This window comes from Salarias fasciatus, chromosome 2, assembly GCF_902148845.1.
Source record: "Salarias fasciatus chromosome 2, fSalaFa1.1, whole genome shotgun sequence".
Lineage (NCBI taxonomy): Eukaryota > Metazoa > Chordata > Actinopteri > Blenniiformes > Blenniidae > Salarias > Salarias fasciatus.
The window spans coordinates 30,717,435-30,729,776 of NC_043746.1; the positions used below are offsets into that span (position 1 = coordinate 30,717,435).

General features: G+C 48.5%; 1 protein-coding gene across 1 annotated transcript; it reads right to left on the minus strand.

Moving 5' to 3' along the window:
- Window positions 1–496: 496 nt before the first annotated feature.
- On the minus strand, window positions 497–11,399 carry LOC115399868 (fibroblast growth factor 18-like). The gene is made up of 5 exons (XM_030107521.1): window positions 11,095–11,399; window positions 10,913–10,949; window positions 6,856–7,033; window positions 4,654–4,760; window positions 497–2,116 (listed from the first exon to the last, which is right to left on the minus strand). The coding sequence occupies exons 1-5, from the start codon at window positions 11,136–11,138 to the stop codon at window positions 1,838–1,840; spliced, it is 645 nt and encodes a 214-aa protein (XP_029963381.1). The 5' UTR covers window positions 11,139–11,399; the 3' UTR covers window positions 497–1,837.
- Window positions 11,400–12,342: the final 943 nt, after the last annotated feature.

Below are 12,342 nucleotides of genomic sequence, written 5' to 3' on the forward strand. Positions count from 1 at the left end.
AAAAATATCAGAGCGAAGGCTTTCAAAATGAAGTCAACGGTATTTTAATGGCTCAGTCTAATAATAGATTATTTTCGTGTGTTTGATTTACTGCCGCGATGATTGAACAAATAAAATCCACCAATGGCATGGACCAGAGCGAACAGATGTTTTATTCTGACAGAAAGACTCCATCATGACGTAATTCTATCAAAGCCGTGAAGAAGCAGCACCTCGGTGAACTCTGGTTGCCCTTCGCAGCAAATAAAAAGTCTTCAGATGTGTTGCAACCTCAAAACAGCGCTCACACTTCGGGTTTGTATATAAAAATGCATACTTTGGCAGTATGCAAGGGAAGGGAATGTACTGTGTCCACCCGATGCTACCTGCAGCCCTTTGATTTCCACTGCGCTCGTAAACCCAGCAGCTCCTCCGTCCGCAGCCAATAAAGACATGGAATTAGTCATTTTCTTTAAAATATAGTCCTCATTTTATTAACAGAGGCCAAATAAAACTCATCACATTTTATTTACAACGAGAGGCAATAAATATCTTAATAATAGTCATAAAATTATTTTTTGCTTACATTTGTTTAAAAAAAAAAAAAAGAAGTCATAAATGTGTCATGTTGTTAGTAGCAACTGGTACAAAAACCTGCCGGCAGACTGCTGAAGGCAGGAGAGGGAAGAAACAGCTTTTTCCTTCTCGGATTCAGACAGAAACGGGCGGAAAATGATCCCTGAATCCCGGACGAGTCGCTCAGCTGTCGTGGTTCGTGTGGAGTCCAGAGCGAGAGCCGGAGCCTTGACAGTCCGGAGAGCTGCTTTCAGAGCTCGGACGGCCCGAAGGCGGCTGCAGGAGGAGGAGGAGGAGGAAACCGAAGCAGGAGGTAGAAGAACAGGCATCAGCTCTCAACACGAGCGACAATCAAGGCGTCCGGCGGTGGACCGGACCTGAACCGCGAGAGTCCGAGGCCAGGAGCGGGGATTCAGACGAAGCTGGAAGACGACCGGGATTAAGAATCCCATCAGCTGCTGGATGTGTGTGTGCATTGTTTATTTTAGCCATTAAGCCGCGGCGAGCGCCCGACTAGTCAAAGCTTGTCGTATCGGAGCTGAATCACAGGCTTGATGGAAATCCCACAGTCCTCGGAGGGTTCAGCACATTCCTGCAGCCAGGAGAGGCCGAGGCGGGGAGACGTGTGGAAACAGCGGCAGGAAAGAGGAAGACCTGTTCAGTATTGCACTCAGAGCTACGCAGCTATCCGAGCGGCGGCGGCGGCGGCCGGAGCGTCACCTGCGGCCGCCACCTCTCCGGTTCATCTCCATGGCGTCTAATTCCAGTGGAAAGTATGGGATCCGCATCGTCAGGGGCAACACAAACACAAACCCACAGGTATTCCAATAAATCTCTAGTTGGCTGATTTTTATAACATTGCGTCAGCTCCTGCTGCAGCCCCCTCCGTCAGAGAGGAGAGCGGCGTCCCTCCATCCAGTATAAATAACAGCACGGGCCCGGCGGAACCACGCCGACCCGGAACCATCCGGGCAGGAGGCGCCGGCTCGTCCACGTACAAAAATAAAACTCTGTTCATGTTCTGTCAGTCTTCCTTTCTATGAGTCTTTGACCACATTCTTTCTGCTTCTTTCTGGTTCTGGCCCAGTCCATGTGGTTCTGTTCCCGGTCCAGTGCAGTCCCAACCCAGCGGTGGTCCCGGCCCGATGCAGACCCTGGTCCGGTGGTGTCCCGGCCCGGTGGTCCCGTTCCCCTGCCCGGTGCGGTCCCAGCCAGGCTGTCCGGTCTCCGGACCAGTAGTCCCGATGTCAGGTCCCCAGCCCGGCCCGGCGGTCCCGTTCCATCAGTTCCTCCTGGAGCTGGCTTTTAACCGCCGGGCCCTTCGTGTCCTCTTAGTCACGGTGGTGTACCGGAACTCCTCCAGCGGGTTGACCCGGCCCTGCGGCTGCCGCTTCATGAAGTGGACCTCCTGCTGCTTCTGGCTGGTCCGGGACCCTTTCTTGGGCCGGCCCTTCCGGTTGAAGCCCAGGTACCACCCTTTGTACTTGGCCGACACCAGCGCCGTGTAGTTGTTCTCCAGGAATTCCTCCACGAAGACGCACTCCTGCTTCTTCCCGTCGGTCTGCCGGGAAACAGAGACACGGGTCATGAACACACCGTCCTGGACCCGTCCTCAACTGGGCCTTATCAATCAGCTCCTCATTCCCTCATTATGAGAAAAAAACAACAAGTTCTGAGAAGAACTGACGAAGAGCGATTATTGGTTATAGATTATTCCTTGACTGTGTCACACGAGGCCCCATTTCCAGACCAGACACCTGAGGCTCCATTCTGTATCTCAGTCTGTCACCCAGAGGAGCCTTCAGCAGGTATTTCACCTGTCAGGACCGCTTCAGGACAAACCTGCAGCTGGGGGTCACACAGGGTCACAGACCCTGAACGGGGTCATGAACCCCTGAACTCAGATTCCCACCCGTCACACTGAGCTGCTGCAGAACAGACTGTGTGTGAAATGTTGGAGAAGTTGGAGAACAGTGCTGGGGCGACAGAGGAAACTACTTTATCAGTCAAATAACAGCAGTTGGATATTTATGACTGGATGTGTGATTAAAACGCTTCATGTGTTTTCAGCACTTTCTTTGGAGAGAATTAAAGGTTGATGGTGACGGAGAACATGCAGTCAATGTTACGCAGTGGAAAACCTGATCTGCCGCTCTGTAATAATGACACGCTCTCATCGGGATGCTTTTCTGTTTCCACGTTAGATTCAAGCAGAGGAGGAATGATGGGAAAAGACAGAATCCTTCAGACAGGAATAAAGTGATCGCTTCCAAAAGATTTCTGACAGGACTGTGTCAGGTTGTCTCCATGACAACACACACACCTGGACTGTTCCTGGGACTGTCCTTCTGTTTTACACATGACAGCTATTTTATTGACACCTTTTAACCTTTATTGTTACTTTATTGATTGTTCTTACTTTTTACTGCTACTTTGTTGATATTTTTTAAACATTACTACTACTTCATTGACAATTTTCAACCTTAAATTCTACTTTATTGATACTTTGTAACCATTATTGCTACTTTATTGATATTTTTTAAATAATGCAACTTTTCTAATACTTTTAACTATTTATGCTGCTTTAGTGATACTTTTAAGCCTTTACAACTATTTTATTGATGCTTTTTAACCTTTATTGTTACTTTTTTGCTACTGTAACAATTTCATTGATGATTTTTAACATTTACTGCCACTTCTTTGATAGTTTTAACCGTTTCTGCTACTTTACTGATCATTTTTAAGATTTCATAAAGCTTTTTAAAATTTTCTGCTACTTTTTTGACACTTTTTAACATTTCCTGCTACTTTATCGATACTTTTATACTTTCATTGCTACTTTATACTGACTTTTAACCTTCATTGCTACTTTGATACTTTTTAACCATATCTGCTTTTTTATTCACACGTTTTAAAAAATGTTGCTACTTTATTGCTTCTCTTTAATCATTTCTGCTGCTTTAGTGATACTTATTAACCTTTATTACTACTTTACTGACACTTTTTAACCATTGTTGCTATTTTATTGATACTTTTAAACCTTTGCTGCAATTTTACAGACAATTTTTGTCCTTAACTGCTACTTTCTTGATACTTTTTAACCTTTGCTGTTACTTTATTGATATTTTTTTATTCTTCACTGCAACTTTTTGATACTTTTTCAATCATTACTGCTACTTTATTGACACTTTTCAACCATTTCTGCTACTTTTGCGATACCTTCTAACCATTTCTTCTATTTTATTGACACTTTTAAACATTTCTGTTAATATTTCTCTCTCTCTTTCTCTCTCTCTCTTTGACACAGAAACAGATGTTGCTCTTCAGACTTGGTGGCAGTACAGAGGAGTTGGGTGGCAGCCGCACTCAAAATTTCATCTGAACCATTCTAGTTTTACAGATTAATGCTTGTGTGTGACACACACAATGAATTGATCTGTGGATCATGTCCAACTGTTTATGAGTTACTGCCAAAAGTATTTTCTGTAATTAATTCAAGTTGAAAATTTCATATCTAACAGTATTTACTTTTTAGATGACAATCCATAAGGGGGAAGGTGTCAGGACACCATTTCAAACAAATGAGGCCCCTGAAACTAAAGCTCCCAATGAGCCTAATGAGGGGGTGAAGACGTGTGTGACTGAGTGCAGCCCCGCCATGCCGACAGCATGACTTATTGATGCAACACAATCACACCGTGCGTCTCGCTGCTGTTCCATATCGGCGGGCTGCACGGTCACATGCGGCCGCTTGTGGCCACCTGGTGTGACTAAATGATATAATTGCAATGGCATTCCTCCTAAGTGACCATTAGTCTCTCAATGCATTGTGGTGATTGCAGTCTGTAATTGACTGATCGAGTGTCAAAGGAGCAGGCCGGTTACGTAATGGAAGAAAGACTGTGAGTTATCAAAGGGGTTTTGTTAGGCTGCAGAAAAACACCAGCAGAAAGCAGATCTGCTCTGCCTTCAATCCAGCCAGGATTAAGAGCTTAAATGCAAAATATTCATTTAGATCGATATTAGAACGTGGCTGTTAAATCTTTTACAGCCCGTTTTTTAATAATATCCCCCAAATGAAAACCAAAACATACTCACCCTTCCAACTATTTTGCCCTTGTCGTTCATACAGATGTAGTATTCGCTCTCTTTCCCTTTTATTCGAATGTGACTCCCGAAGGTTTCTGTCTCGACGACAAGGAGAGCTGAAAAGAAAAGAAAAGAAAGTCATGAGTATGGGCTGCAGCGTTGCCTCACGTTCAGAATGATCCCATGTTCAATCCCATGCCCCTCTCTACGCTCCACCTCCACCATGAAAGCTTGGTTTGGCTCCGTCTTGGTGAAACTGTCTCTGTCGGACTGGTTCTTCAGCACTTTGTGTTTTTTTAACTCACACACCACAACAAAGGAAGCAGCTTGTATTATTAGTCGTAGCAGAAATGTACCTCAGCGGAGATTAAAGGAAATGAATCAGAGCGACTTCAAATGACAAAGCAAGAAAATCCCCTCAGACCCAGAGCCAATAAAACTGATTACAGGCCGAAGACGTTAATTACTCCACTCAATTCTGCAAAACAAACCAGCGTGTTCACCAGAATCATTATTAAAGTTATCAACGTGCTCTAATGTGAGAAGTTCTTCTCTGCACTGCTCGGAGATGAGAGCGCTCCTCTCCTCCTGAATGTTCACCCCGTGGGGTCAGCTTTGTCTCCGCTCGCCCTTTCACCAGCCGAACACATCCGCCAAACATTAGTGGAGCTGTCCCGCGGCCCTCGGGGTTAGGTTTCAGCTTCCCTTTAGTCTGTGCTCACTCAATCTAGAAGTTAAGATGATCCATTTGTTTAACACACAGGCCCATTCAGCGGCACTCAAGGGAGCAGGGGAAGAATGGCGTGAGGGGACGGGATGGGCTCGGGGGCAGAGGAGCCCCCCCACTTCCCCCTCCGGCCGGGGGGGCAGAGCACAGCACAGCGGAGCGCGGCGGCTAACCTGTTTTACAGGTGAAGGAGAAAAATGTCCCCCGTCTTGTTCTGAGATGTTTCTGTTAGTGTCTGAAAGCCCGACCCCCCCTGCCCCCCCGCTCCCGGCCTGCGGGGCTTCATCAGGGGATGGATTGGTCTGGACACTTCTCGGGGGTCTTGGAGGAGGAGCCGGATTGGTTTACACATGAACTGAAAGATGTTTGGGAAGGTATCTGCCCTCTGACAGGTATGAACATCAGATCACAGCATGGGGCCCCTCTCACTGGAAGACCCCCCTCCTCAGCCCCTCCCCCAGTGCCATCTATGCAATTCCGAGTCCTGCTCTGGTGTCAGAACCATCGTTCACAGAACCCACATTAAAAATAAAGTAGCGCTTCAGTAATCTCTACGACTCCAGCCGGAGCTGAACCAAGACTTTTAGTCTGTGATTAATGTGGGTTCATAGAGCAGCTCTAGTTCCTCCGCTCCGGGAGTAATGTGGGTCGCAGCCATTCGCTGACCTCAGCGGGAGGCCGTCTGTCAGAAAACTGGGAAATCCAGCTTCAGCTCCAGATTGCATCTTTTATCAGTTTAAAAGCCTTGGAGGTGACCTCAGTGGACACCAGCGTCAGACACCCCGGAACACCCCGGAACACCGCGGAACACCGCGGAACACCGTGCTGCCAGTGGGTGTGTAGCACTAAGCCTCAGAAGACAGACGGCCCGCTCCGCCTCGGCCGGTATGGACTCTGCTTTGGAGCCATTTGTTTCCTGAGAGCAGTTTGTGGCCCTTCTGCGGAGAAGCAGCAGTGAATTAAAGAGCATCTCGCCGAGCAGGAGTTCACAGGTGCCAGGTACTCCAGCTGGATGGAGAGGGGGAGGCGGGGGGAGAATTGGCAAAGACTCATGGGAAAACACTGGCTCTGCTTCCACTCAAGCGCTAACAGGCAGTGAGGAAACTTCGCCTCGGCGCATCTGCGACCGAACACAGTCAGTCAGACCGGCAGTCCGAGAGCCGTGAGTCAGCTGTTCAGAGCCGAGGACCAGCAGGAAGCAGGACACGGTGCTCAGTGGAACGCTCGCCAAACACCAACGCTCGCCGGGCTCGGCGGCACCACTGAACTGGACCGCTGTGGACTGATACGGACGTGATTCCTGTTTCTGAGACGTCAGCCGCTGCTGAATACGCCACGATGACGAGTGTCACCAGCAAGCTGTTGCTTCACATGTCAGTGGTCGTAATGTTGTGGCTGACCAGTCACACGTCTCCCCCTCCCCTCCAGGACGTGGCTGGGCTAGCTGAGGGTGTGGCGTGAGGTGCGCAGGCGTTCTCCCATACCATACTTGCCCCCATCATCTCCGTTGGCGTTGATCTTCTTGCCCAGGATCTGGACGTGCTTGCCCGTGGTTCTGCTGTACAGCTGGTAGATGCGGACCTGCTTCCGGCTCAGGTCGTCCGGGTTCCCCGTGTGGTTCTCGATGTAGAACTTGAAATCAGCAGAGCTCTGCTGACATTCCTGGAGGAAGGAGGAGGAGGAGGAGGAGAGACGGGATGAAGACAGACGGAGAGACGGTCGCAGGTGTTGATAGTAATGTGCGCCGCTGCTTTTATGGGCCCGGCGTCGGAACAGTGCTGCGGGGTCTGAAAGCTGGGAGAACGCTCTGGAAGCTGTGGTATTTTAGTGTTTTCTCTCTTTGCTTTCAACTGGCACCGTTTATAAGGAGCGCATTTACAAGCTGCTAACTATGTTACAAGACATGTTAATGAAGTCACAGTTCAAGTAGAAATCACAGGGAACAAGTGCAGAGCCTGCAGTGAAAGCTTCTGAACCCAGACGCTCCGGGCAACGCCGAGAAGCCGCCGCCGCGTTTCCTCAAGCCACCAGCAATTATACACCTGAAGCCTCCAGACCTGTTGCTCTATCATCAAACAAATATCTGCCTGCGGCCGAACAGGCTCCATAAATTAGGAGAGGCGGCAGGCGAGCAGGTAGAAAGAGCCACCTGAAAGTGGAAACAGGCTTTCAGCCCCACCGCCGGGCCGCCGCAGACCTGGCATTAAGGGGAAGAGAGGAAATCGAGCAGCATCTCGGAGGTGCGAGCATGTGCAGCCGCCAGGGAAAGCTATACTTTCAGGAGCTGTGGAATCTCTCTCCACGCCAACATCCCGCTTCCAGCTGGATGCTCCCGTAATTGCACGGTAATGTCTTTTTATGTGGCTGTTCTCAGGTGGCTAATTATACACGCATTACATACCCCGAGTCCTCGTTATTCCAAACTTCGGCAAATTAACGACATGCGGCCAACACGATGGGAAATCCGGGCCTGAGCGGGACGGGCCCTTCAAACGAGAGAGGCCAACCTGTCTGCGGCGTCACGCCGGATCGCAAGTGGATCCTGGAGAATCCAGCCGCTGAGACACGGAGGAAACACACCACAACATCCCCTCTGGCATCAGGCAAGAACCCAGGGGCTGAGATCAGATACGAACCCCCAGTGCTGATCTACAGACTCTTCTGCCGATTTCATGAACATTTTCTCAAGGTGTGACTCCTTCGCTCCAAACAGGTCCGGAGCTCAACAGTACAAAACTTCAATGACAACAACTGCTGACAATAAAGACAACGACCAACAAAACAGTGCTGTTGTTCCGCTGCTTCAGAAACTCGTTTTCATGACTGGCTGGAAAACAAAAAGCAAATCAGCTGTTTGATTCTTCTGTTCTGACTGAATCCAGCGGGCTGCACAGGAGCAGCACCAGTCACAACGGCTCGAGAAATTAAAACGCAAATTCACAAAAATGGACCGGATCGGGAATAATGAGAGACTCCTGCAGGTCCGGCGCTCACCCTGAAGCCCGAAGCCTCCGCCTCGCCAGCAGCAGCTCAGAGCCTCAGCCAGGGATTTATCCAAATCTCCACATCTCTAAACAAACACGGAGGTGTGCTGGGGAGACTGTTGCATTTCATGGCAAGCGAGAGGCAAGCCTAAGCACATGGCTGAGGCAGAAGCCAGCGACAACAGCGGCTTTTTTTGTTTTCTGTTTTTATCACGCCGTCTCCTCTCTTCAAAGACGCAGCATGAAAACGGATACGCTTGAAACATCAAAAGTCTGGCACTCCTCTGCACTGAGGAAGCTCAGCATCCATCTGAGATACACCTTGATATCTGCTTCACACACACACACACACACACACACACACACGAACACACACACACACAGGCCGATGAAGCTGTGGGTGCTTCTTTTGTTTGTCCTCATAAACTCTGGACCACAGGATGACATGTTAGAGCAGCTCCACAAACACGAGGCCGTTACAGCAGCCTGTCCTGCGATAAGCATCTCCTGAATAACCAGCAGACACATTCGCCGTCGGCCTGTTGCTGCAGCTTCGTCCTGTCACACATGTGGGAGCAGTCAGCCGCCGCCGGAGCTTTGTCCCTGCCAGCTCTGCTGGAATAATCACAGCTCCCAGACTTATATAAGACCGACGCTTCACTTTCTCTCCACTTATTTTATTTTGATTTTTGGGGGCTTATTGTCTGGGGACCAAAAAAATAAAGAAAATCATCAGCACTAGGGCGAATCTCCATGGATGGAAATTTCATGATTCACATCCTGAAGGTCAAAGATCAATGTTAATGTTAAGATCATTAAAAATAAATATCCACTGCTGAAGCAATAATTTAGAAAAGTTCTCCTTCCTCATTTCATGTAGTTTTATATCTCTGATAAATGTGAATTTATTATGAAATAGTGTGTTTAGTGCTTAGTTCTAATTATCATGTGATTTAAAAAAAAGTAGATTTTAACTGAGGGACAATTCTGTTTCAAATGAATCTAGTGGTCAGTCCTCATCCACTGATATAGGGTGTTCTATATATATATATATATATATATATATATATATATATATATAGATAGATAGATAGATAGATAGATAGATAGATATGTTTCTAGATGATATTGATGTGGATGAAATGCGTGAGACACGGTTCAGTTCAGGCCTTTTCTCTTTCCTTTTTTTTTGTTTTTTTTTTTCTGTCTCATCTCACACTAACGGTGAGGAGCTGATGGGAACCAACGGAACGAGCAACGCCGGGATTAAATCCGTCAGAGTGGTCTCGGATGGATTTTATGAGGAAAGCGCGCGACGTCTGCGTCTTACGGCCCGAACGCACTGGACGCGGAAGCGCCGCGCGCGGTAGCGCCGCGCACTGCGCTTCTGATCGCCTCCCATGTTAACCTATCTGACCGGCCGCACCGAACGCGCAGTGGAGCGCCGCGGCTCGCGCTCTGCAGCGCGCCCGCTCCGCTTCGTTCTATTTTTCACGCGAGCCGCGAGCGCAGGGAGCGCCATGTGTCAAGCTGGATCAAGCAGATCGGACCAGACAGGAAGTCGGAAACAGAAAAGGCAAGAGAATCCGGTCAATTTTCAAAATATAACAAATTAAATAACGATTAGTTACGGGCGGTGTTGCTCGTCCGTCTATAATTTGTCACTTGGGTCTAATCACAAGAGAGATGGACACACAAACAGACATACGCATGTACGCACCCACACACACACACACACACACACACACACACACACACACACACACACACACACACACACACACACACACACACACACACAGCGACAGACATTCACGTGATGCAGAAAAAAAGAGGACAGGAGGAGAAAAAGTCTCTCCACAGGTCACCAAAACACACATCCATACTGGCAGAGCGAGACAGAGGGAACAGGGAACAAACGTGAAAACCGAGAGCAGACGGAGCGAGCCGAGTGCAGCCGATGTGTGACCAGCGCGGAGAGCGCAGCCAGCAGATACGCCTCCAGTGCGAACAGCCAAGCGCCGGCGCGGAGACGCGCGCGGCGCGCGCGGCGCCTCCGCTACGCTTCCGCGTCCAGTGCGTTCCCGGCGTTATCCAGACCCGAGCGCGCAGTCAATTAGCCGAGCGGACGGTCTGCAAACCATTACGGTTCAAAGTCAGACGCGACTAATAAAAGAAGTGCCAAAGGAAAAAGCTTTCACCCCGGGATCCACACACTTATTACACACTCCGCTGTAAAACACACTGCGACTGCTACTTGATTCCCAAACAGATTTATTCAGCCTTTTGAAGCTGATTGTTAGTTTTCTCACTGCCCCAGTCTTCTTTAGATTGAGATTTGGGTTCTTTTCTCTTTTATTTTGACATTTCCGCATTATTTTAATCGTATTACTTCATCCATTTGAGGATTACATTTTAACTTCACAGTAAATCTCCCAAACTCGCCAGCTGGACGCATGAAATAGTAAAACAGCGGGAATAAAAGAGACGCGCAGTCATCACACGGCACCGCATTAACACGGAGCTCGTGCACAGTGAAACACGGGAATCAACGTACCTGGAGCTGGAAGTAGAGGACCAGAAAGTGTAAACACCTAAGTGGAGAGAGGGAGACAGAAAGGAGGAGGGAGTCAATCAAACGCAGCCTACCTGGATGACAGCAATGCACAAATATGAAGCTTTTGGCGACTTCTATTGGCAAGAATGCAATGATTTTCTGTGTCGATGTGAAAGACTTACAGGTATATGAACCTCGAGGGCAGCGAAGACATCTTGGCTGGCATAAATGCAGCTGAAATACACCTGCTTCCACAGATACGGAGCCCCAGGAAAGGCTGGGGAGGTCGCCCCTTCTCCTTCGCTCCCCTGTGCGTCTTTTACGCACGGTGCTCCGGCGGTAAGTGGGAGATCGAGTCCCGGGATGAGGAGAGATGTCGGGAGAGCAGCAGCAGAGCTGCGGAGAGCAACATTGGGTGCTTCCTTGTTGGGCTGGGAAATTATCCAAAAGACTCAGTCTTCTCTGTTCCCCGAAATAACGCAACGTCCCGCCAGTCGCTGCCAAAAGTTGGAAAGTATTAAGTCGTTGATTAAAAAAAATAAAATAAAATAAAAAAAGATCCCTCTTCAAAAAAAATATCCTCAGTTTTGCGCCTCAACAGCAGAGTTTTCCAACAAATCCCAGTCCTCTCAGAGAGTCCGAGTCCTCAGCTCGGTCCGTACCTGAGCGGGATTTCTACACCTTGCACGGCACATTTTATTCTACCAGCCCCGCGCTGGGAGGAGGAAAAGGAGAGGAGAAAAAAAAAAAAAAACAACCAAAAAAAAAAAAAAAACCGAAAAAAAAAACCCGAAACCAAGCAGCGAAATGTAGTAAAGCAGAGCGATCCAAGCGGCAGAGCAGGCTGGAGAAAGTGCCGTCGGGTCCCTGGAGAGGCTCCGGCTGCTGATGGCGCAGCAGTGCCTGTCCTGTCAGCGCGGCTGCTGCGTCTGCGGCTGCACATTTGGGCACAGAGAGGCTTTTTTGTTGTTGGTGGGTGGAAACATGTCAGCGGTTTGCACCTGATAGGGTAATCCTGCAGAGACCATCGGCTCTGAGAGGGCCTTTCTGTGGTGGGCAAAGCGCCGCGCGCACGACTCCGACAGGAGATTTTAACCGGGAAAAGTCCTCATTCCTCAGTTTGGGACTTCAATTACAGTTCAGACAAAGGAGCAAATGTGGTAACCTGATTAAATTTGCCTAATGAAAACTAGATGTAATTAATTTATAAGATAACTTTTCAAAGCTTTGTGTTTAAACAAGATAATAAAAAAGAAACCATCCAACTGACCGTGCCCCTCTCTGCAGCCCGTGTGTTTTTAAGCACTGCGGATTTGTGGATTGGCCTCTCAGCCCCAGACACCATTCACATGCAGCTCCGTTTTCTCAATAATGTGCTATAACTTATTCCTCATTTAAATGAAAAGAGAGGTGTGAACGTGTTTAGGAGC

Coding starts and splice junctions, on each gene's coding strand:
- LOC115399868 (XM_030107521.1), bottom strand. CDS start 11,138: ATGCCAGCCAAGATGTCTTCGCTGCCCTCGAGGTTCATATACCT. Junction 7,034..10,912: donor TCCTCTACTTCCAGCTCCAG/GTACGTTGATTC, acceptor TCCTTCCTCCAG/GAATGTCAGCAGAGCTCTGC. Junction 2,117..4,653: donor AGGGCAAAATAGTTGGAAGG/GTGAGTATGTTT, acceptor GTTTCCCGGCAG/ACCGACGGGAAGAAGCAGGA.